General features: G+C 41.4%; 4 protein-coding genes across 4 annotated transcripts; all 4 read right to left on the bottom strand.

Annotated features, from left to right (window-relative positions):
• Window positions 1-2,786: 2,786 nt before the first annotated feature.
• On the bottom strand, window positions 2,787-7,695 carry LOC137895184 (cytokine-dependent hematopoietic cell linker-like). The gene is made up of 11 exons (XM_068740669.1): window positions 7,615-7,695; window positions 5,931-6,075; window positions 5,115-5,167; window positions 4,984-5,026; window positions 4,524-4,584; window positions 4,268-4,351; window positions 3,580-3,596; window positions 3,427-3,509; window positions 3,275-3,352; window positions 3,027-3,182; window positions 2,787-2,939 (listed from the first exon to the last, which is right to left on the bottom strand). Exons 1-11 carry the CDS (start codon window positions 7,693-7,695, stop codon window positions 2,787-2,789), a joined length of 954 nt encoding a protein of 317 aa, XP_068596770.1.
• Window positions 7,696-16,074: 8,379 nt separating this feature from the next.
• On the bottom strand, window positions 16,075-17,648 carry LOC137894983 (heparan sulfate glucosamine 3-O-sulfotransferase 1-like). Its single transcript, XM_068740460.1, has one exon. It carries the CDS (start codon window positions 17,646-17,648, stop codon window positions 16,719-16,721), a length of 930 nt encoding a protein of 309 aa, XP_068596561.1. The 3' UTR covers window positions 16,075-16,718.
• A 1,255-nt stretch (window positions 17,649-18,903) lies between these two features.
• LOC137894853 (heparan sulfate glucosamine 3-O-sulfotransferase 1-like) lies at window positions 18,904-23,005 on the bottom strand. Its single transcript, XM_068740329.1, has 2 exons — window positions 22,948-23,005; window positions 18,904-20,814 (listed from the first exon to the last, which is right to left on the bottom strand). The coding sequence occupies exon 2, from the start codon at window positions 20,737-20,739 to the stop codon at window positions 19,762-19,764; it is 978 nt and encodes a 325-aa protein (XP_068596430.1). The 5' UTR covers window positions 20,740-20,814; window positions 22,948-23,005; the 3' UTR covers window positions 18,904-19,761.
• A 922-nt stretch (window positions 23,006-23,927) lies between these two features.
• Window positions 23,928-26,072, bottom strand: LOC137894902 (heparan sulfate glucosamine 3-O-sulfotransferase 1-like). Its single transcript, XM_068740376.1, has one exon. The coding sequence runs from the start codon at window positions 26,070-26,072 to the stop codon at window positions 25,149-25,151; it is 924 nt and encodes a 307-aa protein (XP_068596477.1). The 3' UTR covers window positions 23,928-25,148.
• Between the last annotated feature and the right edge of the window lie 725 nt (window positions 26,073-26,797).

Below are 26,797 nucleotides of genomic sequence, written 5' to 3'. Positions count from 1 at the left end.
AGATGCGACCCGACTTAAATCTTCGTGTGCTAACCGGCTCATAATCCAAGCATTACCGTGAATATGCAGAACCTGCACTGTTCCCACTTTTGTTTGATGATAGCAGTGGTTTTTGAATACTGATTAAATCTAGGGATGCACAACATTTGTTTGAGACGTGCGGTTCTAAATAATTAGAAATGTATACCTGTAGTCGGTGAAAGAAGCGGTTTGCAGCAGCAAAACGTTTCCCACAAATCTGATTTTAGCAACGTAACATTAAATCATCCATCACTTCCCCGCCGCTTCTTAAATATTCTTACTCTAAAACATGCATCAAATAACCCTTAGGAGTCACTTTTCAAACTGCAGAAAGAGAAATTATTTGTTTTCCTATCATTATCCACAAGATTTATCTTTTAAATTCATAAAAATAAATAATCCACGTTTGGACAATCCTAAATGTTCAGATTTGTAATATTTATGTGAGATCTTTAAGTTTGGTTCAAATATAATTTCTAATGTTCAGACAGAAATGTATTTTTAATGTATTTAAGGGTAAATCCCAAATTTTATTTAAGTCCGAGGCAAGGAAAAGTTCAACTAGCGCTGAGCGTTTCCGGGCCGGCGGGATCTCATGTTTGCTGCGATGACGGTTGCGTTTAAGGACAACAGTTCTGCTCGAGGAAATGAAAGCGTTGCGTGCCATTACGAAAAGCTCCACATTAATCCGGAGGCAAAAGTGCGTGCAGGGATCTCGCGTGTTTCATCAGGCGGGTCACGTTGTGGGGCGTTCAGACCGTCTCTGCTACCTTTTGAGAAATATTGTGGGGGGAAAATGTTGTTTGCCAAGTTGTCTTTGTGGCTTGTAAATTTGTCGAGTGATCGGGTGCAAAAAAAAAAAAAAGACGACTCTAGCATACGCGCCACTGTGTGGATGTGGGCGTAGCGCTAGCTGGGTCGGCGAAGAAAAGAAGCAGACGGTTGGTCAGCAGTTGCCTTTCATGTACTGTGTCTTAGGAAATATACCGAACGAGAGTACTACGCTCCACTTTCTCGCCAGTATTTATCACTCGACAGGACTTCTCCTCGGTGAGCTTGAATGTTTTGTAACTTGACGGTTGACGAGGATTTCCTGAATGCACCGATTCATTTGACAGTTTCTGCCTGGTGGAATCTCTACCCTGAATCATTCGGCGTGTCCCCGATCGTCCCTCACGGGGGGGGGCTCGATGTTTGTTTTTGAACAGTGTTAAATGCTATATCGGAACGTTAAAAGGTCGTCTCACCTTCATGTACATACTCAGTGACCGAAGGGGTCCCCGGGCCCCTGAAAAGACATTCAAATTGTTGGATTACAACAACAACCCGGCTACACACTCTTCTACCCAAATACGTTTTAGATCCGTTTCCTGCTCTTACGGAGGCATTACTGCAGCTGTGTGTTCTTGTTAATAAAGTAATCTTATTGTATGAGGTGCTAGACCTATGATCATGTAGGCTTTGGTTGCCCACAATTTTTATTCTGTATATAAGTTCTATTCGCCCACAGATTCTAAGGTGTACATACCTATAAATAAAAAATAAAAAATGCCATGACCGGGGTTAACGTGCTGCCGATGCGTAGACGAGTTATCATTCTTCAGTCTCTTCTACAGGCGCAGTTACGTCGTGCTTTATCTTCCTAACACAGCAAGCTGTCAGGCAGTCTGTGTCATAATTTTAAAGGCGCTATATAATGTGGCAGTTTCTTCTGAATGTTTGCCTTGCTTTTCATTCTCGTGTGTGACGATGTGTCATGTTGAAGTTAAAACTGCCTTTAGTTTTCTTCATACTCAATGGTCATTACTGTTTCATGTTTTTTTTATGATTGTGTAACTCTTTTTTCTATTAAAACTAAATGATAATTTATGTCATTTCCACTGTTTTGTCAGCTGGATTTCATTACATAAGTGTTCTTGGTATTTATGTGTAAATTATATAGCATTCATATACTGTAAATGTATTACAGGATGAAAATAAACTTTGTATTACACCTTTAATATGAGAGCTGTGGAAATGTGTGAAAACGGCTGATAAGTCGCAATGAGAATAAACACAATACACGTAATAATTAAAGTTGAGAATAGATTACATAAATTATATAAAAACAAATACTTTAATTTACCTTGTCACATTTCTATCAATAATACAAAAAAACCTAGTAGCAGTAAAAAAAGAAACTGAAAAGAAAAAGTAAAGTAAACATGTTAATAGCGCAGATGTGAAGGACACGATGCAGCGTTGTGAAGCTTTTATTGTGTAAGTGTAACCAGGAAGTGACAAAACCAACCAGTGTTTTTTCCTAGTTTTGAGATTTTAAACTTTCTCTAATAAAGACCTTTTTCACTGTCTGCATGTCTCGATTCTGCCGGTGCCTGAAGTCTAACTTATGGACATTGAGTTCCCTGATTTTCTTTTGACAGCTTCTGGGAACCTTCAGTAAATCAGCAGCAGACGATTTCATGGTTATTGAATTTAAACATCAAGGTAGGGAGTTAGCAATGTCATTTTTAAATTATTTGAAATTATGGTTGAACGGAGAAATATTTTTTTATTAGTTACTTTTGCGTGCCATTCTGAAATGTTAAGGAAAAGCATCCCACCATCTCCACCTCCGGATGTGCCCTAACTTTGCATAGTAATCAATAACTGCTATATTTTAGTGTTAGAAGATAATGTATATGGGGCTCTATAACCTGCTTTCTGTACAGACCCCCCCCCCCCCCCCCCCCACCAACAAATTCAACAACAATAGAGAGCTTGTGTTACTGCAGAAGCTGTTCGACATCCCTTCTCGACACTGGACATGTCAGCACGCAGTTTTCTGGGGTTCGGGTGCCGGGAATATGTCGCCCACTGACGAGTATTATTGGGAAAATGGAGTGGAATTTGATAATATCAGCCACAGAGTCAAACATCTGGGGAGGAATAGGATGTGAGTTACAGTAAACACGGCGCTGAGGACCGTGGGAGTGAATTCCGTCGCTGGACTTGGATCCACTCACATCGTCTGGCCGTTGTCTTGTTCCCAGGGTGTACTTGTTGGCGTGTTTGGTGAACCGAATCTTCACATTGTAAACCTTCCGATCATGGTATACCACCAACACTAAAGGCTCTCTGGCGGTGCCGATGGAGCAGTCCCTCACCAGGAATGCCCCGTCCTGGCATCCAGTTGATGCAACCAGAGAGGATCCGGTTAGCGTCAGATCGTCTTTTAAATGGATTTGGTGTTATTAGAGATACGACAGGCTACCTTGTTCACCAAGTGTAAGGCGTGCTCAGCATCTGTTCGACTGCAGGCCCCAACGTACCAGTCTTCTTCGCAGCAGGCCTGCCAGAAAGCACTCAGTGAACAAAACGCGGCGCAGCTTGTATGTCTGCTTCATTCGGGAGCAGAAGGTTTACCTGTAGAGGGTTTTCCGTCGGGACCAAAGACTCTCCGTCAAAGTTGCCTGCAGCTTGAGGCCACTCGCAGGGTGGCACACATTCTGCAGGTGGATGTTGACATTGCGTTTCGTGATCTATAACCGCATAATGATACTGATCTATATTACTTACCGGGACTTTGTTGCGATCTAAACAATGAGAGAGGTAACACATGTAACTCAAAAGTAACACAACATCCCATAGTTATCCTTCATATCCTGAGAAATGAAGGGCACACCTTTTTCTCACATGTGTCTCTGAATCCAAATTGTTGTTTGGAGCAGAACAACTTTGAGCACTCAGCAGACCTAGAAACATGTTTAACAATATTACAACTAGGAAAATGTGCTAATTTTACATCATGGTTTTTTTTAGCGCTTACCTTTGGTGTGTGGGCGAAATTCTGGCTGTTAAATTATAAAAAATGGAAATAGGTTATTGCTGCAGCCCGATGCTCAGTCATCAAACTTGTATCGTTGTTGCACTGTAGTTGTACTGTGATGACAGTGACAATAAAAGCTGTATAATTCCTGTATAATCTGACATATTATTTTTATGGTTAAAACATTTTATGTACTCACTTCTTTCGTTGTACTCTGTCCACTGAAATAAAATAAAAAATAAAAAAAAGGTTTTGTCACACATTCTGTCATTGTGTTTCTACCCAGCAGATGGTGCCACCACACCAACTAGAGGGCTTCCTGACTCCACCAAAGAGTCACAGCTTGATCAGGTTGAATTGCAATAAAGTGAAACAAGAACAGCCACAGGAGCTCACTGAGGGCAAGTCATGGCATGTTGCTATGGCAACAGCACTCACTCTTTTATGCACGGCTCTTGCAGAGTCAGCCCAGGCAAGTGACTCGCTAACTCCGAGGTCAGGGGTGGAGGGGATGGGGAGCATCTGGAGGACACAGAATTTAAATTAAAGTCCATGCCTGACATCTTTAAACCCGACAATGACTTGTTGTCGTTGAGCAAATTACCTGTGTGCACGCTGGAATATTAGAGAGAGAGAGAGAGAAATTATTATTATTTTTGAGTCACAATCAATACAAACAAAATCAGAATTACACCGAGCGTTACTTCGTTCTGTTATTACCAGGTCTTCAGGCTGCAGAGGTGCGGCTATTTTCTCTGTAAGAAAGAATGTGCAGTTTTATGAGCTGACAGGTGTGTGAAGGTGAGTAAACTTGCTTTACCTAATCCGGTCTTTCTTCTGCCTGGCTTCAGGTCTCTATTTATAGCAGGTCCTGTTTTTGAAAACATATGCACAATGCAAAGATATGCAACATAAACGTAAACTTCTTTTTTAATTTTGGTGATTTTCATCACAGATATTTATTATAGTATCTTGGATTTCCAGCTTTGTGTTATTACTTATGCTAATCACGGCTGCTATGTCACCGATTTGAAAATGCAGTAAATGCAGTTTTCAGACTTTTCGTGTCGGACTTCCGAATCCTGTGAGTGTATTTTATTTCTTCTTGCCTCTTTCCTCACAATCAATACCACAATAGAAATGTGCCACTCTACCTGCAGTAAGAGGAATGTTTCTGGGGCCCATGCTGGAGTTACCCTAACAGAACAGAGGGCAGAACACAGCAGATGACGTGCAAGCAGACATTTGCAGCGGTTACATTCACTTGAAGAAAGCCGAAACTTACGGCGGAGGCGGATGAAAGGCTGTGAGTCCACGCCGACCTCCGCAGATCCTTGTCTTGAAAGCAGAAAGACATTGTGATGCGACAGTTCTCTCGAGGACAGTAATGACAGTTTCACCAGCTCCAGCCTTAGTTTAAATGCTCTTTTGGGTTTCATCACTCATGCAACTCGTTGCCAGGCCCAGTGGCTCACGGCGCCACCAGCCTGCGTCGATGACAGGGAGACCACAGCAGAGTTTCAAGCTGTGTTCTGTATAAAGTTGTAGACGTGCTTCTCCCTCGCCCCATTTGGATCGGGGATAATTGTGATCTCCCGCGGTGCAGCCGTGCCAACAGATGGCGCTGGGGACCCAGTCGCTCGGCACCAGTTCTCTCAGCACCACGGAGCTTTCATTCTCACCACAGCTTGTGGTGCTAGTTTTTTTTTCCTTCTGTCTTTCAGTGTTTAATTATGTGGAAGTATGGATAACTTTAGGATACATTTATATATGTTATCTAAATCCAGAGTTTTCTTTTGTACACTACTATTTTTATATTTTTATAGCAGAGGCACACCCGCACAGATGGGATGTGGGCCTCGACCCATTTGGAGATGGGTATAATGATATAGACTTTGATTTTTTAGATTTTTTTTATGTGGCTTCATTTCTAAAAGATCAAAACGCAAATAAAACAACACGCTAAGAAACGTATAAAGTTAAACTGGGCATTCTTAATTATTGAATAAACTAAATTCTACCCAAAAATGAAGATAAACTAAGTATATGAAAGATGAAAACGACATAAATTAAGAGGGATATCAATGTATATAGTCTCGACCTGCATAATCTCTGTCATCATCGATGGGCTTGGCAGGAAGTATGGCCACTTCTGGCATGCCTTCCACCACGTGGTACTCGGGCTCCACGACGCTGTTGTAGCTACCACGCCGACGATTCCTCTTCCTGTCCGTCCTGCGGCAATCCTGTGGAAAGAAAAATGCGCTTTGTTCAAACTGGAGGTGCTGAGAGAACAATAAGCTTTCAAACTCCATAAACCCGGGATCATGGTTAAATCTGCGTATACCTGAGCTGATGTCTGTGACACGAACAAAATCATTGCACCACTTTTATAAAATGCAGGATGATCAACATTCTCCATCTCAACAGGCAAATAAGTCTTATCTCTTTTCTACAAAACATAGCTCCTACAAAATAAAAGGCAAGTAAAAAAAAAAGAAAACATTTAGGGTCAGAAAGACAAATATTTATACTAAACTATGTTAAAAGCAATTAAATAACTGAAGTCTACAATTGCTTTAGGTTCTTCATGTAGTATTATAGTCTGAGTTATGTGTACTATATGCGTGTGCAAGGTTGGTAAGCACAGGAAGCGACTGTGAGATGTTGCAACATACTTTATACCCCACGGCTCATCTCAGAGGGATTTCCTTTTTAAAGATTCATCATTTTTACAGTCACGCAGACTCCAACACATTTAAACCAGGCCTATACAGAAGCAGCGGCGGTCTGTAGCAGTGTTCAGGACAGTAATTAGAAGTTTGTGAAGATGTTCTGTTGGCAAATGACATAAAGTGCATCGTCACTTTAGACCACAAGAGAAATATTAGGATGAATTCATCTTTTGTGGGAGCATCGATCATGTCCGATCCTATTTGATTTAAAGCCTGTCTGTCCCACATCAAAAATTATTAGGGTCCAGTTTGGCTTTTCCCAAACAGTGAATACGTCTTTATGTCTAAGAGGTACAAATATACCATCAGGTATTAATTGGCAAAAAAAGCCAAAATAATATACCTGTGTATAATATTTAGGTATTGTCTTGTCAAGTCAGGATCAAGATTCTAAATTGCTGACACCTTTCTTTACGACCTCTTCATAAATACAACACAAGTACAGACTTAATATTAGGAGGGGTGGTTGAGGATTGACATAAGCTAATATCTTCTTCAGATGGGTAATAGTGTTCCAATAAACCAAAAGCTGAAGGTTTCATCATTCTTTAAGTTTTACTACCCAGTAATGTAAAGAATTACATATACAGTATATATAATACACTCTGTGCGTTACTGCAGGACCACGGCCATAAAACATAGAAGAAAGACCTTAAATATTTTGTCATTGCACTGTGAACATTACAAACATACAATGTTTTGGAAGTATATAATAAAAAGCATCTCACTGTAACTGTGGCTCACCAAGTCTATTAAGGGCGTATTATTGATGTCTTTACTGTTATAATGGCAGAACTGTGCGGGTAAAATAAACCAACGACAACAAAACTTTATACATTTTACCTAAAATATTATGAATCTGGTTGACTTTGGTGATTGTAAGCGATTATTACACTATATATATATTACAAATTCGCTTTAAAAAGGAACATTCATTCAAACATAAATAAGAGCTGTAAATCATAGCAGAAATACAGAAACTAGTCCAGGTCAGCTGCGACAAAGCAGAATCTCACTCCTTCCTGGTTTCTGTGCTGAAAGGTAGTTTACACAGTGGGCTGCGAACTCCAACAGTTTCTCCTGGGAACATTCATGCGGAACATCAGGGATACGGACGCCATAACTCACCATTATCGCAGCAGACTCATGGCCGTTTCCCGCTCTCCAGAGCTAACGAGCGAGCGCAACAAAAAGGAAAAACATCATTAGTTTGCTTTTCTGCTAAAGAATGTGGCCTTCCAGCACAATTTTGTCCTTGGACATTTCTTCCTGCTGTTAAACCTGCAGAGGAATGAGGCGATAGTATATGCATTTAGAACGGAGATGTTTTCATTGGGCTCCCCAGTTTTAATTAAAAAAAAAAAAAGAAATAAACTATTGCTGATTTTACTGTGGAATTAATTTTTAATATTGCTAAATTATTAGAATTTCGTTTTATCACATTATATTAGCAGACTTGTGATACTTTTGACCACAGCTAATCAGCATGCCTGCGTTGCAGGCGGTTTGGTGAAAGCCTCAGGAAGGAGAGAGTGTTGGGGGCATTTGGGAGCAAGGCTAGGAGAGGGAGGTGATTATGAAAGGCATTTGGTGTTGCACTCATATATATATATATATATATATATATATATATGCACATACACACGAGGAGGGAGGGAGTACTGATGTTTTCTCCTTGACCAAATGAGACCCAAGAAGATATTTTTTAAGTTCTAGTGTTATATCTAAGTTTCCATTTTACTGAGAAGGAGTTTTATCTCTGTAGAGACATAAAGCTGATGCCATTAGAATGATTGACTAATCTCTGAGGCTCAGGGAGGTGGATTAGATCAGACTTTATTGTCAAAGTCTATCCACGTTCAGATATTACATTTCTGATTCCCCGACTTCAAATACAAAGTAGCCATCTTGCTATTACGACTTTATGTTAGCTATTAAATTGTATTTGCATATGTGTTTGTTGTAACCTTGTTTGTTTGTGTCACTACCTGTCACGGCCAGGATGCACTCGTGAAGGAGATTCTCAATCTTAATGAGACTTTTGTTCATGTTAAATAAAGGTTAGGTAAAAAAAAAACAGTACCAACTAGCAGGAGCAGAGTAAAATAATAGGCTTGCATTTAAAATCCTAAATATTTTACAGGTAAAGAACACCCAAATATGACGGCAAAAGGAGAGAATCAACTCACGACTGGAACATAAAAAAGCATAAAACCTGAGTGAGCCAAATTTATAGCAAATTGACAGATATTTTTGCTAAATAAATATGCCCCAACAATTCCATATAAGACGAGATGCCATTCTCACATCACCCAAAACCTGATTCTCAACTCTAGCTGGAAATACTAAATTTAAAATGTGTTCTCCTCATGCTATTTGCATTTCTGTCATTTTCATCTCCCCTCTCAGCAGCAGGTTGAAGTTGAACAGTTCAGCGGTTTCTTACCTTATCAGACGACCTGTACTAAAACACACCTGCATTAGTGGGTGTCCAGCAGTTTCTGTTCATCCGATTACATGTGTTTGGTTGCAGAAATAGACGGTCAGCCTTTTTTCTCTAGACATACAGAAACACCTGGGCTCTGATAATGGCTTTCAGCGCTGAGGAGCCTGAAAGGATTTCCTGTGTGGTTGATAACTTTCCTATAACTTGTCTTCAATGTTGACTGTAGATATTTTTTTTGTTGGGGGGGGGGGGGGAATGCATCAGTGCTCTGATCTCACCAGTACTCAACTATCACTCTTGTGACTCGTTGCCAGTCCCAGTGGCACAATGAGATGGATTTTCTCATTTACTTATAATGAAGGCTGTAAAAAAATGTTTTTTAAATCACATCTTGTAAAATATTGCATATTTCTTCATGCATGCAAAATGTCTTCTGGAACTGATCCAGAATGAGGTCATTTTAACATTGAAATAAATTAAAAAATACACTCAGATTGACATTTGCGTTTCATGGTTGGTGTTTAAAGATACCAAGAACAATTTAGAGCATTTTGACGATGATCCAGATCTCCGTGTGGACAGTGTAAATCTAATTGCGAGGGCAATCAGCTGCTCGGTGGAGGTCTGCACTTTCTGAATGCTTTTCCAGTTTCCATTGTTATTCACTGGCAATTTGTGATCACCATAAGTGGAGGTAGAACTAGAACTGTGCACAACTATGGCAGCTGCCAGTGGAGTGGGCTGGCGCTCATTATTCTTCAATGCATCCCGGCCTTTTCTTGTATGAGGCTCGCAACCTGTGATTATTCTTTTCAGATCACGCCGTATCAGGTTCACCGTGACATTCATAATGGTCCTGAATAAACTGTATCACTCAGGGGGCACTACATGAGTCTCACCTCAGGCTGGCCACGACAAGTTGAAGTAAAATGAACCTTACGGCGATGCTGGCCCGAGCAATGACACGCCTGAGAATGGTGGCCATTTAATGTTAGCGCATTTCCTAGCAGCATTGAGCCTTGTGACGCAGGTACTGCAACAAAAGTCCGGTCATTCTTGACTATAACGTCAGTCAAGGATGACCGGACTTTTGCTAAAGGAAACATCGGATTGTATTTTTTTGCTCACCAGTGGGAATTCAACGTCTAATTATCAGCTGTCCCCATATTTATCATTGACAGTGTCCTAATTATGATGTATTCTGTGAAGACATTTAGATATAATGATTTAGATTTGCTGTCTATACACACACACCACTGTGTGGCAAAGTGGAATGCTGGCACTTACTGTTTTTCTGCTTCAAGCACTGACAAGTACTGTAGGTCGATGTGAAGGAATAAAGCCAATCAACTGTGAAGGGTGTTTAAACAACAGATGGTTGAAGCAATAATTTAGCTTCTCTTCGAAATTAGTTTGTGTTCAAGCTGTTGACCGATCAAGCTCTTTTTCCGCAACATCTTCATGTGCGAATCTCTCAGCAATTAAATAACCGATACTGTGGTATCGTGCCAGCGTTGTGGTAAACTCAAATTGTCCATGGAAATTCTTGCATTTTGCTGTAATGGGGTTCTAAAAGCTGTTACTTTCTGCATTAACAGTGGGTCAAATGGTTATGCTCGCTGAAAGACGCCTCTCACAAGCCGTGAAGCCACTCCGAAAATTCACCCGACACGGCAGTTCCCTTCAGCTCTTTGGAGTGTGTTTCATTTAATCGGCTCGGCAATTTAACACAGCTTCATCCAAACTACGATTTACGACATTTGAGATAACAGTTCCCAAAATACATCATGTTAAAAATTGTGTTCTTCGTTCTGCCATTATGCTTTAATCATAAAATAAATAAATAAATCACCCATTAATGAAACAGATTTGTTTGACTTGATCAGCACAGCTTCTACTCACGACTTGCCTTTTTTCAAACAGCGCTGTACTACATCAGAGGATCTTGTTGTTGTGTGCAGTGAGTCGGACGTCTGGCCTCTTCTCAGAAGTGATGCAGCCGAGCAAAAGCACACAAGGTCAGCGTCTCTCCTGTGGTTTTTCTGCAACGGTATAGCCTGATTTCCTGTAGAAGATTACCATCTAGCCTCTCGTATTCTCACTGATGCTTATCTTTTGAGCTGCAAACTCCAACTCCCTGAACATCTCTACACCTTGGCCCCCAGTGACAGACCCACAGGCCTGTCAATCTGACAGCTCATCCTGCCCCCCACCAACACCCCCCCCAAAAAAGATCTGCCATCCTCTCCTCCTGCACTAGATCTGTCACTGAGAAATAAGATCCACAGTCCCAGCTTGGGGGGGGGGGGGGTTGAGGAGCACAGAGGTTGAATGTGGGTGGGGTGTATGCATGTGAGGATGACCGTGAAGGAAGTTTCTGGATTAAAGTTAAAGTCACGGAACTCCACAGCGTGGACGCAAGTGATTTCAATGATAAACCACATCAAGAGGACGGAGCAGCTGCAGAGACAGTCTGTGTCTATGCAGAATAACCGCAAAGTGATGCTGCCTGTGTGCGGCAGGTTTTTTCACACTGACCTAAGCTTGGCGACTGATGGGGAGAGCCAGCCGTTGAACTACAGGGAGTGATGGATACGTTATTTTATAACTCAACCGATCCACTGAGAGCTGATGCCTCAAACTGTGCGGGAAACAAGTTGTGTGTTTGATGTTTCACTTGCATGGATGTCAGTCTTTCAGTCTGCCATTCAGGCCGGTTGATGGCGTAAGCATGTCTTGTAGTGCCGGTGGTGGTGGCAGCCAGACTTTAATGCAGCACCATCATGTTTTGTGTGTCATTTAATGAATTAGTACATTTAAAGACTACGAAACTAATCAACTTCAGCGACGTTAGCATGTCGGGCAGCATGGTGGCGCAGTGGGTGGCGCTGTTGCCCCACAACAAGAAGGCCCTTGGCTCGATTCCGCTAAAAACAGTTAGCAGCAAACTCCAAGAATGGCATGAACAGTGGGAGCTTCCAAAACCAAACTTTAACCAAGCCGGGCTGTTGTGCTTTCTAATCTACAGCAGGGATGAGATGGTGTCATACAGCCAGCGAGATAAGATCAGTGAGAGGGAGAGGGCAGGCAGTCGGGCTAACTCTCTGGTGAGAGTGTGATTCTGCAGCGTGAATAATTAACGCTTGGAGCAATGATAGAAATCTGTAGACACCAGGGTCGGATAGTGCTGGATGGATATTAGGGGCCTTTGGTGCAGGGATGAGCCGACTGAGACAACATTAGTCACTCTGCCTGTGCCCCGGGGCTTCTGACACAGCGCTGACGGCCGCGAGATGATTGATGGACAAAGGATGGAGGTGACTAGAAAATGAATGTCTTGTACATTAAATATTATTACTATCATTGCAGACATCTGTGTCATGACAAAGAACCATGGGCCATTATCTTTTATTTGTTACAAGAAGAATACAGTTGGTGTTTTAGTCACACGACACTTTATAGAATATCCAAAGTGACTCATTTGCCATTTAATTATCTGTAAAACCTTCAACTTATTCTTCATACTTACCCCTTGAGAGGTGAAAGTATTCCTTTGTGTGTGCTGCAATTTATAGCGTCGCATTAAAAGGTTTGCCTAGCCTCTCCCTGACAGCATAATTGTACCTTTTTTCTTTCATCTGTTTGCTCTCCTCTCTTTGTGTTTGATGCACAGAAACAATGTTGCGAATGCCAATGTTGGGATGGGGCTGAGTTATTAAAGAAAGAAAAAAAAAACAATCCTCCGCATCAAACCACAACTGCCTACTCACTTATTCATAGATTTATAAAAACTGTAATTCAGATTGTTTGTGCTGATGCTGCTCCAGATATAGACTGTGGGTATAAAATACAGAAGTTGCACGATAGCAAGCCTCTGCATGAACCAAGCCTCTGCATGGCTGGGTTCATGCAGAGGCTTGCAAGCTCCTTCTCCATAAGCATTAGTGTGACTGTACTGTAGGCCCTTCCCTCAGTCCTGTCCACACACTGCCCCATTTATTATAACGGCAGCAGTGTGTCGGCCGAGCCTCGATGACAGCGAGGAGCCCCGTATTCAGGTCGACTCGCAGCCAGAATGGATCCTTGATTATTCCTTATTTCTCCCAGTCATTTCTCCCGCTGTGGTGTGGATTCTCAGGAAGACGTGTGCTTGAGTGAGAGCGCCGAGCGTTAATGAGCTGAGAGCTGCCATGTTGGTCTTTACGCTATAGGAACTGTGCTCAGATCGCACATTCAAATCACCAGCAGCCCATCGAGGCCGATTCAGGCCAGTAATACAACCCAGAAATGCTAATGTAGAGTTGTTTACTCTTGTAGGTTTGAATAAACACCCACATGTTGTTCCTTTAAAGACTCCCGCACAGACCAGAGATGGGATTCAAATGTTGATTAGCTACATACATAACAAGATCGTTGGTTCTACAGACATGCCCGTAGCACGTCCAACCAACCAACGTCCTACATTAATTTACATACATTCAAACATACAAGTGAGGATCAAAGTGTGATTGAGTGCAAATAATGAGGGCGCCGTAAACTGTACTCGTCTCTTGTCTGTGCCAATTGCCTGAGGCGAGACACACTGATGCCGTCAGCACATTTAACCAGTTGATCTACAATCCATCCCCATTAGCTCAAGCAGGTGGAGCCTATTTCATCCTCATTGCCTACAGATTTCTCTGTCCGACAGCCACTCCATTCATATAACCCATAGATCTCAAAGCGTTATGCCCTCATCATGAGGTTGAAGTGGTTTGAAGGACACGACGGGCCGGAGAATGGAAGTTAAGTGACTGTGCGATGACTATAATTACTTAATCCCGGGCGCAGTTTAAAAGCCCTCATGTGCAGGGGTCAGTGACGTGCGGTGGGGTTCATGTCTGGTGAGGCACAGTCAGATTTACAAATAAATGAACCTACAGCTTGTTCATCATTTGATTGGCAACATTTAACGTGTTTTGTTTAAAAATTTGTACCAGCATTTTTTACATACTGTCACAAACCTGGCTCATCAGTTTATGACAAAAAGGGGAGACCACACATAATCTCCGTATTTACAAAAGATTTAATGAAATTATATGACATGAAATTATTCAACTCTGCGCATCAGTGTGCGTGCAGCGTTGAATGTGTGTGGGTGCGTGTGTTGATCAGTTAAAGTTTAACTGATGTTTATGTGAGGGTCATGTTGCTGCACTCGTTAATTTGCCTTATTACGCACACCTGTTTCTGCCTCTCGCTCCTGGACCTGCTGCGTGGGGATTGGCTGCGGTCACCCCGGGCGCACCTGAGGCAGATTGAGCCAAATCGCCACCAGCCCTCATAAGCCCTGCTCCGCCCGCTGTTCCCCGTCGGACTACTCTTCGGTTCTCGTCTCTGCGTGCAGCACGTCTTTCTGCCATTCCCGTCCCTCGGTCTCGCCTCGTCCTCGCCGACCGCAGCTGATCCGTGCGCCCGGGTCCTGCGTGGCGTTTTCTTTTTTTGTGACTGGTTTTTATTAGAGCTGGCTTTTTGGTTTTTCTTTCTCGGCTGTGTTTTTTGTTGTGTAGATATTTTCATTGGGCTCCAATGAAAATATCCAGGATCCTCGCAAGATTTCGCTCAGCGTTCAGATCTCGTGAGGAGGGACAGCCTGAATTTCAATTGAAATCTTGCAAGAATTTCTCTATCTGTAAATGTTCCACAAAACACCGGAATCAATCGACACCGCCTTATGGACCAAACTGATCACGCGTTTCAGATATCCCGTAAGATTTTGATTGAAATTGATGCGAATGGAAAATAACATAAAGTGCAAAAGGCCGTTGAATCAGCTATCGGCGTTTATAGAGGTGTGTTGAATGACATGAAGAAACCGCAATCTCAGTTGCGAAATGTTTTTTCCAGAGATTTAATAAAATGGATTAAATACAACCTGTGTACGTATAATTACATTTTTAATACTTTTCCTTGATGCTGCACGTAGCATGCACGGCAGGCTGACTGAGTGTCTGGTGTGTTGGTGTGTTTTCCTTTCAGTTGTTGTGTGTGCTGCACTTAGCCACACACCAGTCATTTTTAACGTGTTGTGTGTTTGCTTGTGCAAAATAAATTTCCCAAAGAAGTGTGACTTATTTTTGTTTTACTTCTTCTTTATGAGGCATTAATTGACTAATGCGACTTATACTCCGGAGTGACGTATCGGAACATACGGAATATATGTTTGATTGTTTACATGTTCAGTAAATGCTCAATTCATTTAACTTAATTTGATGATTTTGCCTATTTTAAGAGTATGAGAGTGACTGATTTGATCACGGAGTGTACTGAAAGGTGATAAGAGAGTTAAACTGGGAATTCAAGGGACGTAGGACTTAAGAGACATGCCATTCTCTCTCTCTCTCTCTCTCAACCCTGCCGGTCAGACAGATGGCCGTCCACCATGAGCCTAGGTTCTGTCCAAGATTTCTGCCTGTTAAAGGGAAGTTTTTCCTTGCCTCCGTTACCAAAGTGCTTGCTCTTGTGGGTCAAGTTGGGTTCTGTCATTCCCTGCTAATCCTGTAAAGTACCTTGAAATGACTTTCTGTTGTGATCTGGTGCTATATAAATAAAACTGAATTGAATTGAATTGAATTAAATTAAAGAAAGTAGTTGACTTGAGTCATTTCCAGTTTCAGGATTGCCGCTTTTTTTTTTATAACAAAACATTTACAAGTGCTTCTTCTTGAAAAGGTCGTGTTTTTGCAATCAATAATATATGCAGCAGCTGAGTTCCTTTAAATGTTTTGTTATGAGGTAGAATTAACGAATGCAACACAGCAAACATGCAGATCAATAAACAAACATTTCAAGAGGAAATGTAATGTGTAACGTGGTGTTTAATTGTACAGAAAAGCATAAAATATAACGATTAAAAAAAGTGAGCATTTCAGTAGATCATAAACCACAGAATATTTTTAATTGCACAAAGACTTTTATTTAATAAGAATTACAAATGCAGAAAATGGAAATGCTAAAGCAAAGCACAAACAGATAATTACAGCAGACTGAGTGAGAAGAAATACTTGTTCCAGTGGTGCATCTTCTGTACATTTCCAAGTTTTCCAAGTGTGGTGTTCTTTTGTTTGAATGATGAGGAAGTAGAAAAATGTTTATTATTACATTGTTGAAGATTTAATGGTTTTGGTTTTTACGATTAAAGAACGTTTGTCATTTTGTCTGCATTTGGATCATGTCCTTTGAACTTAACTTGATACTGACAATTAAACAGGACAATGGCATAGTGGTTAGCGCTGTTACCTCACAGCAAGATGGTCATGGGTTCTAATCGCAGAATTCCCAACATGGCTGTTCTGTGTAGCGTTTCCGTGTTCTCTCTGCGTCTGAATGGATTCTTTCTCTGGTTTCCCTCCACCATTGAAAGAAAACTTAGAGACATTGGGTTATGTTCGCCCATTGTGGCAGCAGCTCAGGACTAACTCTAACCTCATAATTTTTCTGTACAATTTTTATATTAAACAGAATCTTCTCAAGAGGTTTTTTTTGTACAGACTTTCATATGTGATGCAGATAAACATCACATATAAACGAATTAATGACTTCCTATTATTTAAGCGCCGACCACGCAGTGTGATGTAGTTCTTGAGAAACACGGTCACAACCCCCCCACCCCCAGTTCTTAGAGATTATCCTCAATCAACTCTTCACCAAATTACTGACACACAGACATTCATTTCCAGTTGAACGTACGACCCACAAGCTTAAAGAACCTCTTGTTGGGTTCATGAAAGAACTGGTGGAGCTTCTGGAGGATATCAGGCTCCACATAAGGGTGAGCCCTGCCTTTGTTCTTGCCTAAACATTGTTCTTGTCCATGTTCCTTCAAACAGTAGAAGCCTTTTTCTTCATTGAAGACAAAAAATGAAGAATTTATTTGTGGTTCCAGCCCTAAGAATCTCTCCACCTTTTTCATCTCTGGTACGGGGTCCTTGACCAACTCATCCCCATCCACAATGTGAAAGTTTTTAAGTGGGAAGTACTTGAGCCAGTTCTGCATGTGAGCATAGTACAAGCTATGATTGAGACCCTTGTATTCCAGATCGAGTTGACCATCATTCAACAGAAATTCCTCGAAGGTCTTGGTAATCTTGTGCTTCATGATATTACTGTACAATGTATGGGTGTACCCTGACACCATCCGCTCTGTGGGCTCTCTGACGACGAGTAGCAGCTTGATGTCAGGGTTCATCTGATGGATGCGTTCAGGGACAAAGCTCTTGCCGAAGTAACCAGGGGTCTTCTCTAATGTCAGCTGGTCAGGGAAGGCGAAGGGCATTTGGCTGACATACCAAGAATAACCCTTCTCATAGTTACTTTCCGAGTCAAAGAAGTGCACCTCCCTCGGAGCTGCTGCCACTCCACTGTGAAGGCTGAGCATTCTCAACAGCGCAGATGTCCCTGCCTTTGCCACCCCAAAAATTATAACATGAGGAAGTTGCTGGCGGGTCTCATTTTGATAACGGGTGAGGCCGTTCGCTCGGGGCAATGAAGATTGAGGTGAAGGCGATCTTTTAAAAGCCATGGGGTTGAGCAGAAGGGGGGAAGACTGTATAGCAAACATCATCAGCACAAAGAGGAAGGCTGCCAAAAGCAAGGTCATGACCCATAAGGACTTCAGCCTTGCAAAATCACCAAAACTACAACCCATTGATAGAGCAGCTCCTGGAGAACAATCGGCCAATCCAAAAGGAAAAATCTGCTTCTTCTCCACCAGCAGGAGTGACTACAAGGGGAGAAAGCAGCTTTGATGAGGATACTTGGTCAATAAATGGCAGAGACAAAACGCATCCAACGACTAGAAAACGACAATCAGAGATTGCAGACCCTCGCCTCCAAAAGACTATTCGATCTTGTGAGACAGTAAACAGGGCTTCTGGATCAGAGGGGCCAAACCTGCTCTAGCTTGCCTCTCCGGAACGTACTACAAGACACCTTCTGGACTCTTTTTCCCATCATGCCATTTGTGTCCCTCCCTCTTAAAGTGGCAGTTTACAGCACAGGCACAATTCCAGATGTAAAAATAATTCTAGAATCTGGATCCAGATCCGGATCAACGCCATTCTCGGGGAGGACCAAGCCACGGACAGAACCTTGCTTGTGTAAAAATTTCAAGTCGATTGGGTTACTCGTTTTTGAGTTATGCGCGCGGACAGACAAGCAAACAAACAGACAAACAAACAGACAGACAAACTAACCCAATTGCAATACCCTCGCCTCCTCTTCGGCGAGGGTAATGAGGAATGTGTGCTGGTGGCTGGAGAGCGGCCAGTTTTACCCTCAGAGCACTGTCGAGGTGCCCTTGAGCAAGGTACCCCCCCCCCCCCCAATTGTTCTGGGTGCGCCGATCATGGCGGCGCCTTCACCCTATGCCCTCTCCGCATGCTCTGGTCCAGAAGGAGTCTTGTAGTACGTTCCAGAGCAGCAAGCTAGAGCAGGTTTGGCCCCTCTGATCCGGAAGCCCTGTTTACTGTCTCACAAGATTGAATAGTCTATTGGAGGCGAGGGTCTGCAATCTCTGATTGTCTTTCTAGTTTAATCTGGGCTGGGCCTTGAATGGGTGGATTTCTCCGCTTCCCAGCCCAAGTCCCAACCCACTGAGCCACTTTCATCATAGTGTCAGATATTTCCAGTTTCAGCGGTCAGCGCATTGTCACTTTTTTTATAACAAAATATATACAATGCAACATTTATAAGGGCTTCTTCTTGAAAAGGGTGTGCTTTTTAATAAATAACATCTGCAGCAGCTGAGTTCCTTTAAATGTTTTGTTATGAGGTAGAATTAACGAATGCAACACAGCAAACATGCAGATCAATAAACAAACATTTCAAGAAGAAATGTAATGTGTAACGTGGTGTTTAATTGTACAGAAAAGCATAAAATATAACGATTAAAAAAAGTGAGCATTTCAGTAGATCATAAACCACAGAATATTTTTAATTGCACAAAGACTTTTATTTAATAAGAATTACAAATGCAGAAAATGGAAATGCTAAAGCAAAGCACAAACAGATAATTACAGCAGACTGAGTGAGAAGAAATACTTGTTCCACTGGTTCATCTTCTGTACATTTCCAAGTTTTCCAAGTGTGGTGTTCTTTTGTTTGAGTGATGAGGAAGTAGAAAAAAGTTTATTATTACATTGTTGAAGATTTAAGGGTTTTGTTTTTTACGATTAAAGAACGTTTGTCATTTTGTCTGCATTTGGATCATGTCCTTTGAACTTAACTTGATACTGACAATTAAACAGGACAATGGCATAGTGGTTAGCGCTGTTACCTCACAGCAAGATGGTCATGGGTTCTAATCGCAGAATTCCCAACATGGCTGTTCTGTGTAGCGTTTCCGTGTTCTCTGTGTCTGAATGGAATTTTCGTCCAGATTATCTGGTTTCCCTCCACCATTGAAAAAAAATCATGCATCTTAGAAACATTGGGTTACGTTGGCCCATTGTGGCAGCGGCTCAGGACTAACTCTAACCCCATAATTTTACGGTACAATTTTTATATTACACAATCTTCTCAAGAGGTTTTTTTTTGTGCAGCCTTACTGTAGATAAACATCACATATGAAAGAATTAATGACTTCCTATTATTTAAGTGCCGACCATGCAGTGTGATGTCGTTCTTGAGAAACACGGTCACGACCCCCCCACCCCCAGTTCTTAGAGATTATCCTCAATCAACTCTTCACCAAATTACTGACACACAGACATTCATTTCCAGTTGAACGTACGACCCACAAGCTTAAAGAACCTCTTGTTGGGTTCATGAAAGAACTGGTGGAGCTTCTGGAGGATGTCAGGCTCCACATAAGGGTGAGCCCTGCCTTTGTTCTTGCCTAAACATTGTTCTTGCTCATTGCTTTTCAAACAGTAGAAACCTTTTTCTTCATTGAAGACAAAAAATGAAGAATTTATTTGTGGTTCCAGCCCTAAGAATCTCTCCACCTTTTTCATCTCTGATACGGGGTCCTTGACCAACTCATCCCCATCCACAATGTGAAAGTTTTTAAGTGGGAAGTACTTGAGCCAGTTCTCCATGTGAACATAGTACAAGCTACAACTGATAATATCTTCTTCCATATTGATCTCACCGTCCTTCAACAGAATATCCTCAACAGTCCCAGTGATCTCTTGCGTAACGATATGCATGTGGTATAACTCGGTGTAGTCCGACACCACCCGGTCTGTGGGCTCTCTGACAATGAGTATCAGCTTGATGTCAGGATTCATCTGATGGATGCGTTCAGGGACATGTTTAGTGGTGAAGTAAGCAGGGGTCTTCTCTAATGTCAGCTGGTCAGGGAAGGAGTAGGGCATTTGGCTGGCATACCAAGGAAAGCCCATCTTGTAGGACGTTTTCCTATCAAAGAAGTGCACCTCCTCCAGAGCTGCTGCCACTCCACTGTGGAGGTTAAGCATTTCTAGCAGCGCCCGTGTCCCCGCCTTTCTTACCCCAATAATTATAGCACGAGGAAGTTGCTGGAGGGTCTCGTTTTGGTAACGGGTGGCCCCATTTCCACGGGGCGATGAAGTTCGGAAAGAAGGCGGCCTCTTATCAGCCATGGGGTTGAGGAGAATGGGGGAAGACTTTATAGCAAAAATTATCAGCACAAAGAGGAAGGCTGCCAAAAGCAAGGTCCTGACCCATGAGGACTTCAGCCTGACAAAATCAGCAAAACTACAACCCATTGATAGAGCAGCTCCTGGAGGACAATCGTCCACTCCAAAAGGAAAAATCTGCTTCTTCTCTGCCAGCAGGAGTGACTACAAGGGGAGAAAGCAGCTTTGATGAGGATACAATGGTCAATAAATGGCAGAGACAAAACACATCCAACAAATATGCAGCATCTTCTATCAATATAGATTTTCTGATCATGATGTGAAAGCAGCAGCGTCTTACATTCTTGAAAGCTATTTAACTTCATTCGCTGCACATAAAAACTCTTCCCAGCAGTATTTGCATGATTCCAAGAAAAGCTTTAAGCAGTAAATGTGTTTAAGAGATTCGAGATTAAGATTAGTTTTTTATTGTCAATGCAAACACACAACCAAATTCCGTCTCCACCCTAGTACAGACCTGGGCATTGTATGGCCCCAGGGCCACATACGGCCCTTTGGTTGACTCTGACCGGTCCGTGTCAGGTTAATTGGAAATTACAAAATAAACAAATTTTCTAGTCGTACCTTATGCATGGACTAAAACTGCATTCAGTGACAGTTCAATATGATGCATCTTTCTTAATGAGCACAAACACAATATTGTGCTGTCTTTAGGATGCTGAGAACCTTCACACAACTTTCCAAAAGTATATTAAACTCAAAATGCATTTTAGAGTTAATGTGACTGGAAATATGAGTCACAAATGGTAAAACATTCACGTTTAGTTTAGCATTGTTTTGAGAATTTAATTGAATAAATGACATGTCATTGCTTAATTCTAACATATACTCTTACAAGCTTGTCAAAACAATGCTAATTACCTTGCTCAAGGGCACCTCGGCAGTGCTCTGAGGGTAAAACTGGCCACTCTCCAGCCACCAGCACACATTCCTCATTTCATCTGTGCTGGGCCCTGAACCGGTGGATTTCTCTGCTTCCCAGCCCAAGACCCAACCCACTGAGCCACTTTCATCATAGTGTCAGATATTTACTGTTTCAGCAGTCAGCGCATTGTCACTTTTTTATAACAAAATATATACAATGCAACATTTATAAGTGCCTCTTCTTGAAAATGGTGTCTTTTTTAATATATAGCATCTGCAGCAGCTGCGTTCCTGTTGCTCATTTTTCTACATTTTTTGTTTTTGTTTTAAGGTAGAATTAACGAATCCAACACCGCAAATATGCAGATCAATAAACACACATTTAAAGATGGAATGTCAAGCATTGAATCTAAATCTCACGCATTATCCACCTATTTACAAGCTCGAGGAAATGAAATTTGGTAAATACTGCAAAGAAATGGCAATATCGCTGCCTTGCATTTGTAGCAAAAAAAAAGAAAAAAGAAAATAACTCTGTACATTTTTGACCATAACTGTCCACAAGAGAATTTTATTTTTGGTTAATTTCACTGGACCAAAAAAGTGAACTTATATTTAATAATTATGTAATACCTGAATTTCAGTTGTGAATTATTATATACACACTGATGCTGATATTTATATAACATTACATCACATGAATATTACAACACTTTTTCTAATCTCCTTGAAGGAAATGTTAATTTGAAAATCCTTAAATATATGAAATCTTGAAGTTGTGTGTACAAAAGCCTGTATAACTTGATCCCTGATTAGACTTGTCTCCCATATGCATGACTTCCCAGCTTTTCATGATTGCCTGTTTGACTCTGCCTGTCTCCGATGTTCCGTCCTGGCTTTTGTTTTCTGTCCACAATTACAAGCTTGTTGTTCCCTACCTGGACTCCATCTGCCTTCTTGTGTTTACTGACTCCTGTAACTGTGGCAATAAAAGATCATTTTAGACCTACCTGCCACAGAGTGCTGCTTTTGGCTCCAAGATTCACTCCCATTACTTGTTTCTAAACTTGGATTTGTTAATTTAAAATACATTAAAATGCATGCAATGAAAACAGCTTTATGTACATTTAAATCCCTGATTAGATTTCTATTTCATTTAACTAAATATATTTTATCAAATCATTGCAAAGTTTTGCGAACATTTAATCTTCTGATTGTTTCATTGAAAATGTAACGAGCTACTGTTTGAATAGAATTTTTTATTTTTTGGAGTGTGAATGTTCGGATTGTGTTAATCAAGACTGTCAAACAAAAAGGAAAAGGTTTTGTGTTGGTTCCTGGTTTGGATTTTGTGTTCCCAGCAGCAATAGTTCAAGATGTCAGAAGATCTGTGATATCTCATGAAAAACTCACCTCTGATCAGTTGAGACTTCACTGCTGCATCTGCTCCGTGTTGTAATCGTGAAGTATTTGGCAGAAATGATATGGCTGTCTCAGTCGACTGAGAGAATTTACTGAAGCAAGTTAGGCAGGTGCATTCTTTTCTAAGGGTTGGGTACACCACACAGCTGGAGACAGAATGGCATTCAGGGTGTGGTGAGCAAGCACAGACAGTCAAGTCGTAATGGCAAAAAGTCACCTAGAAACATCAACGATCTTTAACTGAGTTAATAATACATATATTTACAAGAGTAATCTGAACAAATTTGTTAGAGATGAATATGTTCAACATTTTTCATTCTCAACAATGGGCATTTAGTCTTTTATTGTTTAAAAGTATGTCCTTTCCCCCCATAAATTTGCATTCACACACAATCCCAGGAAATTCTTGAATATTCCCTACCCAGAAAATCACTCTTGTTCTTTGTCACCATTGTTGTCACTGTTGTTGGGTTTGGGTGCACAGCAGTTTCAGCTACAAGTGGAAATACTCCAGTGAGGTTCAAATACAGGGTGACGCATTTACCGTAATTTCCAGACTATAGAGCACACCTGATTATAAGCCGCACCCAGTACATTTTTAAAGGAAAAACCATTTTGTACATAAGCCGCATGTGCCCACATTGAAACATGAGATATTTACAAAGAAAGACGGTACAAAGAAAGAGTTTTCAAAGTTTTAATAATAAATAATAGCAGACAGTGCCTGTAACGCGGCAGTAACACAGCAGCAATACGGAAGTAACACAGCACTAACAGGGCTGGTTAAAAAAACATACCGGTAAAAGTCACTGAGAGCTGTCTTCATTTTCCTCCTGTGCACTGAAACCATGGAAGTCTTCCTCCTCAGTGTCGGATTGGAATAGCGTCAGATATACTTTGCCACACGCTCTCTCAGTCTCTCTTTTGTTTTTCCTTGCCTCTGTTGCCAAAGTGCTTGCTCTTGTGGGTCAAGTTGGGTTCTGTCTTTCCCGGCAGGTCTTTCCCTGCTAATCCTGTAAAGTACCTTGAGATGACTTTCTGTTGTGATCTGGCGCTATATAAATAAAACTGAATTGAATTGAATTGAATTAAATTAAAGAAAGTAGTTGACTTGAGTCATTTCCAGTTTCAGCATTGCCACTTCTTTTTATAACAAAACATTTATAAGGGCCTCTTCTTGAAAAGGTCGTGTTTTTGCAATCAATAATATCTGCAGCAGCTGAGTTCCTTTAAATGTTTTGTTATGAGGTAGAATTAACGAATGCAACACAGCAAACATGCAGATCAATAAACAAACATTTCAAGAAGAAATGTAATGTGTAACGTGGTGTTTAATTGTACAGAAAAGCATAAAATATAACGATTAAAAAAAGTGAGCATTTCAGTAGATCATAAACCACAGAATATTTTTAATTGCACAAAGACTTTTATTTAATAAGAATTACAAATGCAGAAAATGGAAATGCTAAAGCAAAGCACAAACAGATAATTACAGCAGACTGAGTGAGAAGAAATACTTGTTCCACTGGTGCATCTTCTGTACATTTCCAAGTTTTCCAAGTGTGGTGTTCTTTTGTTTGAGTGATGAGGAAGTAGAAAAAGGTTTATTATTACATTGTTGAAGATTCAATGGTTTTGGTTTTTATGATTAAAGAACGTTTGTCATTTTGTCTGCATTTGGATCATGTCCTTTGAACTTAACTTGATACTGACAATTAAACAGGACAATGGCATAGTGGTTAGCGCTGTTACCTCACAGCAAGATGGTCATGGGTTCTAATCGCAGAATTCCCAACATGGCTGTTCTGTGTAGCGTTTCCGTGTTCTATCTGTGTCTGAATGGGATTTTCGTCCAGATTATCTGGTTTCCCTCCACCATTGAAAAAAAATCATGCATCTTAGAAACATTGGGTTACGTTGGCCCATTGTGGCAGCGGCTCAGGACTAACTCTAACCCCATAATTTTACGGTACAATTTTTATATTAAACAGGATCTTCCCAAGAGGTTTTTTTTTGTGCAGCCTTACTGTAGATAAACATCACGTATGAACGAATTAATGACTTCCTATTATTTAAGCGCCGACCACGCAGTGTGATGTAGTTCTTGAGAAACACGGTCACGACCCCCCCACCCCCAGTTCTTAGAGATTATCCTCAATCAACTCTTCACCAAATTATTGACACACAAACATTCATTTCCAGTTGAACGTTCGACCCACAAGCTTAAAGAACCTCTTGTTGGGTTCATGAAAGAACTGGTGGAGCTTCTGGAGGATGTCAGGCTCCACATAAGGGTGAGCCCTGCCTTTGTTCTTGCCTAAACATTGTTCTTGTCCATGTTCCTTCAAACAGTAGAAGCCTTTTTCTTCATTGAAGACAAAAAATGAAGAATTTATTTGTGGTTCCAGCCCTAAGAATCTCTCCACCTTTTTCATCTCTGGTACGGGGTCCTTGACCAACTCATCCCCATCCACAATGTGAAAGCTTTTAAGTGGGAAGTACTTGAGCCAGTTCTGCATGTGAGCATAGTACAAGCTATGATTGAGACCCTTGTGTTCCAGATCGAGTTGACCATCATTCAACAGAAATTCCTCAAAGGTCTTGGTAATCTTGTGATCCATGATATTCTTGTACAATGTATGGGTGTACACTGACACCACCCGGTCTGTGGGCTCTCTGACGACGAGTAGCAGCTTGATGTCAGGGTTCATCTGATGGATGCGTTCAGGGACAAAGCTCTTGCCGAAGTAACCAGGGGTCTTCTCTAATGTCAGCTGGTCAGGGAAGGCGAAGGGCATTTGGCTGACATACCAAGAATAACCCTTCTCATAGTTACTTTCCAAGTCAAAGAAGTGCACCTCCCTCGGAGCTGCTGCCACTCCACTGTGAAGGCTGAGCATTTTCAACAGCGCATATGTCCCTGCCTTTGCCACCCCAAAAATTATAACATGAGGAAGTTGCTGGCGGGTCTCATTTTGATAACGGGTGAGGCCGTTCGCTCGGGGCAATGAAGATTGAGGTGAAGGCGATCTTTTAAAAGCCATGGGGTTGAGCAGAAGGGGGGAAGACTTTATAGCAAACATCATCAGCACAAAGAGAAAGGCTGCCAAAAGCATGGTCCTGACCCATGAGGACTTCAGCCTTGCAAAATCACCAAAACTACAACCCATTGATAGAGCAGCTCCTGGAGAACAATCGGCCAATCCAAAAGGAAAAATCTGCTTCTTCTCTGCCAGCAGGAGTGACTACAAGGGGAGAAAGCAGCTTTGATGAGGATACTTGGTCAATAAATGGCAGAGACAAAACACATACAACAAATATGCAGCATCTTCTATCAATATAGATTTTCTGATCATCATGTGAAAGCAGCAGCGTCTTACATTCTTGAAAGCTATTTAACTTCATTCGCTGCACATAAAAACTCTTTCCAGCAGTATTTGCATGATTCGAAGAAAAAACTTTAAGCAGTAAATGTGTTTAAGAGATTAGAGATTTGGATTCGTTTTTTATTGTCATTATGCTTCTACTCCGGAGTGACGTATCGGAACATACGGAATATACCGTATTGGCCCGAATATATGACGGTGGTTTTTGCATTGAAATAAGACTGGAAAAGTGGGAGTCGTCTTACATTTGCTGTCTAGACATTATACCCATTCAGAACGCTAGATGGAGCCAGATGTCTTTACAGCAAATGCTGAACGTAACTCCCAAGGCCAAAGCGAACGCCTGTCATTATTTTATTGAGATGTTTTTCCTTATTCATATGTTGTGAGATGTGTGTGTGCGTCCAGCTGGGGTGTGCGCTCCTCCCCCCGGGAGCGAGTTAGTGAGTGAGAAA

The sequence above is a fragment of the Brachionichthys hirsutus genome, chromosome 6 (genome assembly GCF_040956055.1).
Source record: "Brachionichthys hirsutus isolate HB-005 chromosome 6, CSIRO-AGI_Bhir_v1, whole genome shotgun sequence".
Classification (NCBI taxonomy): Eukaryota; Metazoa; Chordata; class Actinopteri; order Lophiiformes; family Brachionichthyidae; genus Brachionichthys; species Brachionichthys hirsutus.
The sequence above is the reverse complement of the archived record's forward strand: the minus strand, read 5'-3'. Positions and strand labels throughout refer to the sequence as shown.

Bases quoted from the DNA above. Each gene is read 5' to 3' on its own strand.
- LOC137895184 (XM_068740669.1), bottom strand. From the start codon at position 7,695: ATGGTGAGTTATGGCGTCCGTATCCCTGATGTTCCGCATGAATGTTCC. The intron at 5,027-5,114 runs GTAAGTTTCGGC...CTGTTCTGTTAG, and splicing joins GCCTTTCATCCGCCTCCGCC to GGTAACTCCAGCATGGGCCC. The intron at 2,940-3,026 runs GTGAGTGGATCC...ATTCCTCCCCAG, and splicing joins CAAGACAACGGCCAGACGAT to ATGTTTGACTCTGTGGCTGA.
- LOC137894983 (XM_068740460.1), bottom strand. From the start codon at position 17,648: ATGACCTTGCTTTTGGCAGCCTTCCTCTTTGTGCTGATGATGTTTGCT.
- LOC137894853 (XM_068740329.1), bottom strand. From the start codon at position 20,739: ATGGGTTGTAGTTTTGCTGATTTTGTCAGGCTGAAGTCCTCATGGGTC.
- LOC137894902 (XM_068740376.1), bottom strand. From the start codon at position 26,072: ATGCTTTTGGCAGCCTTTCTCTTTGTGCTGATGATGTTTGCTATAAAG.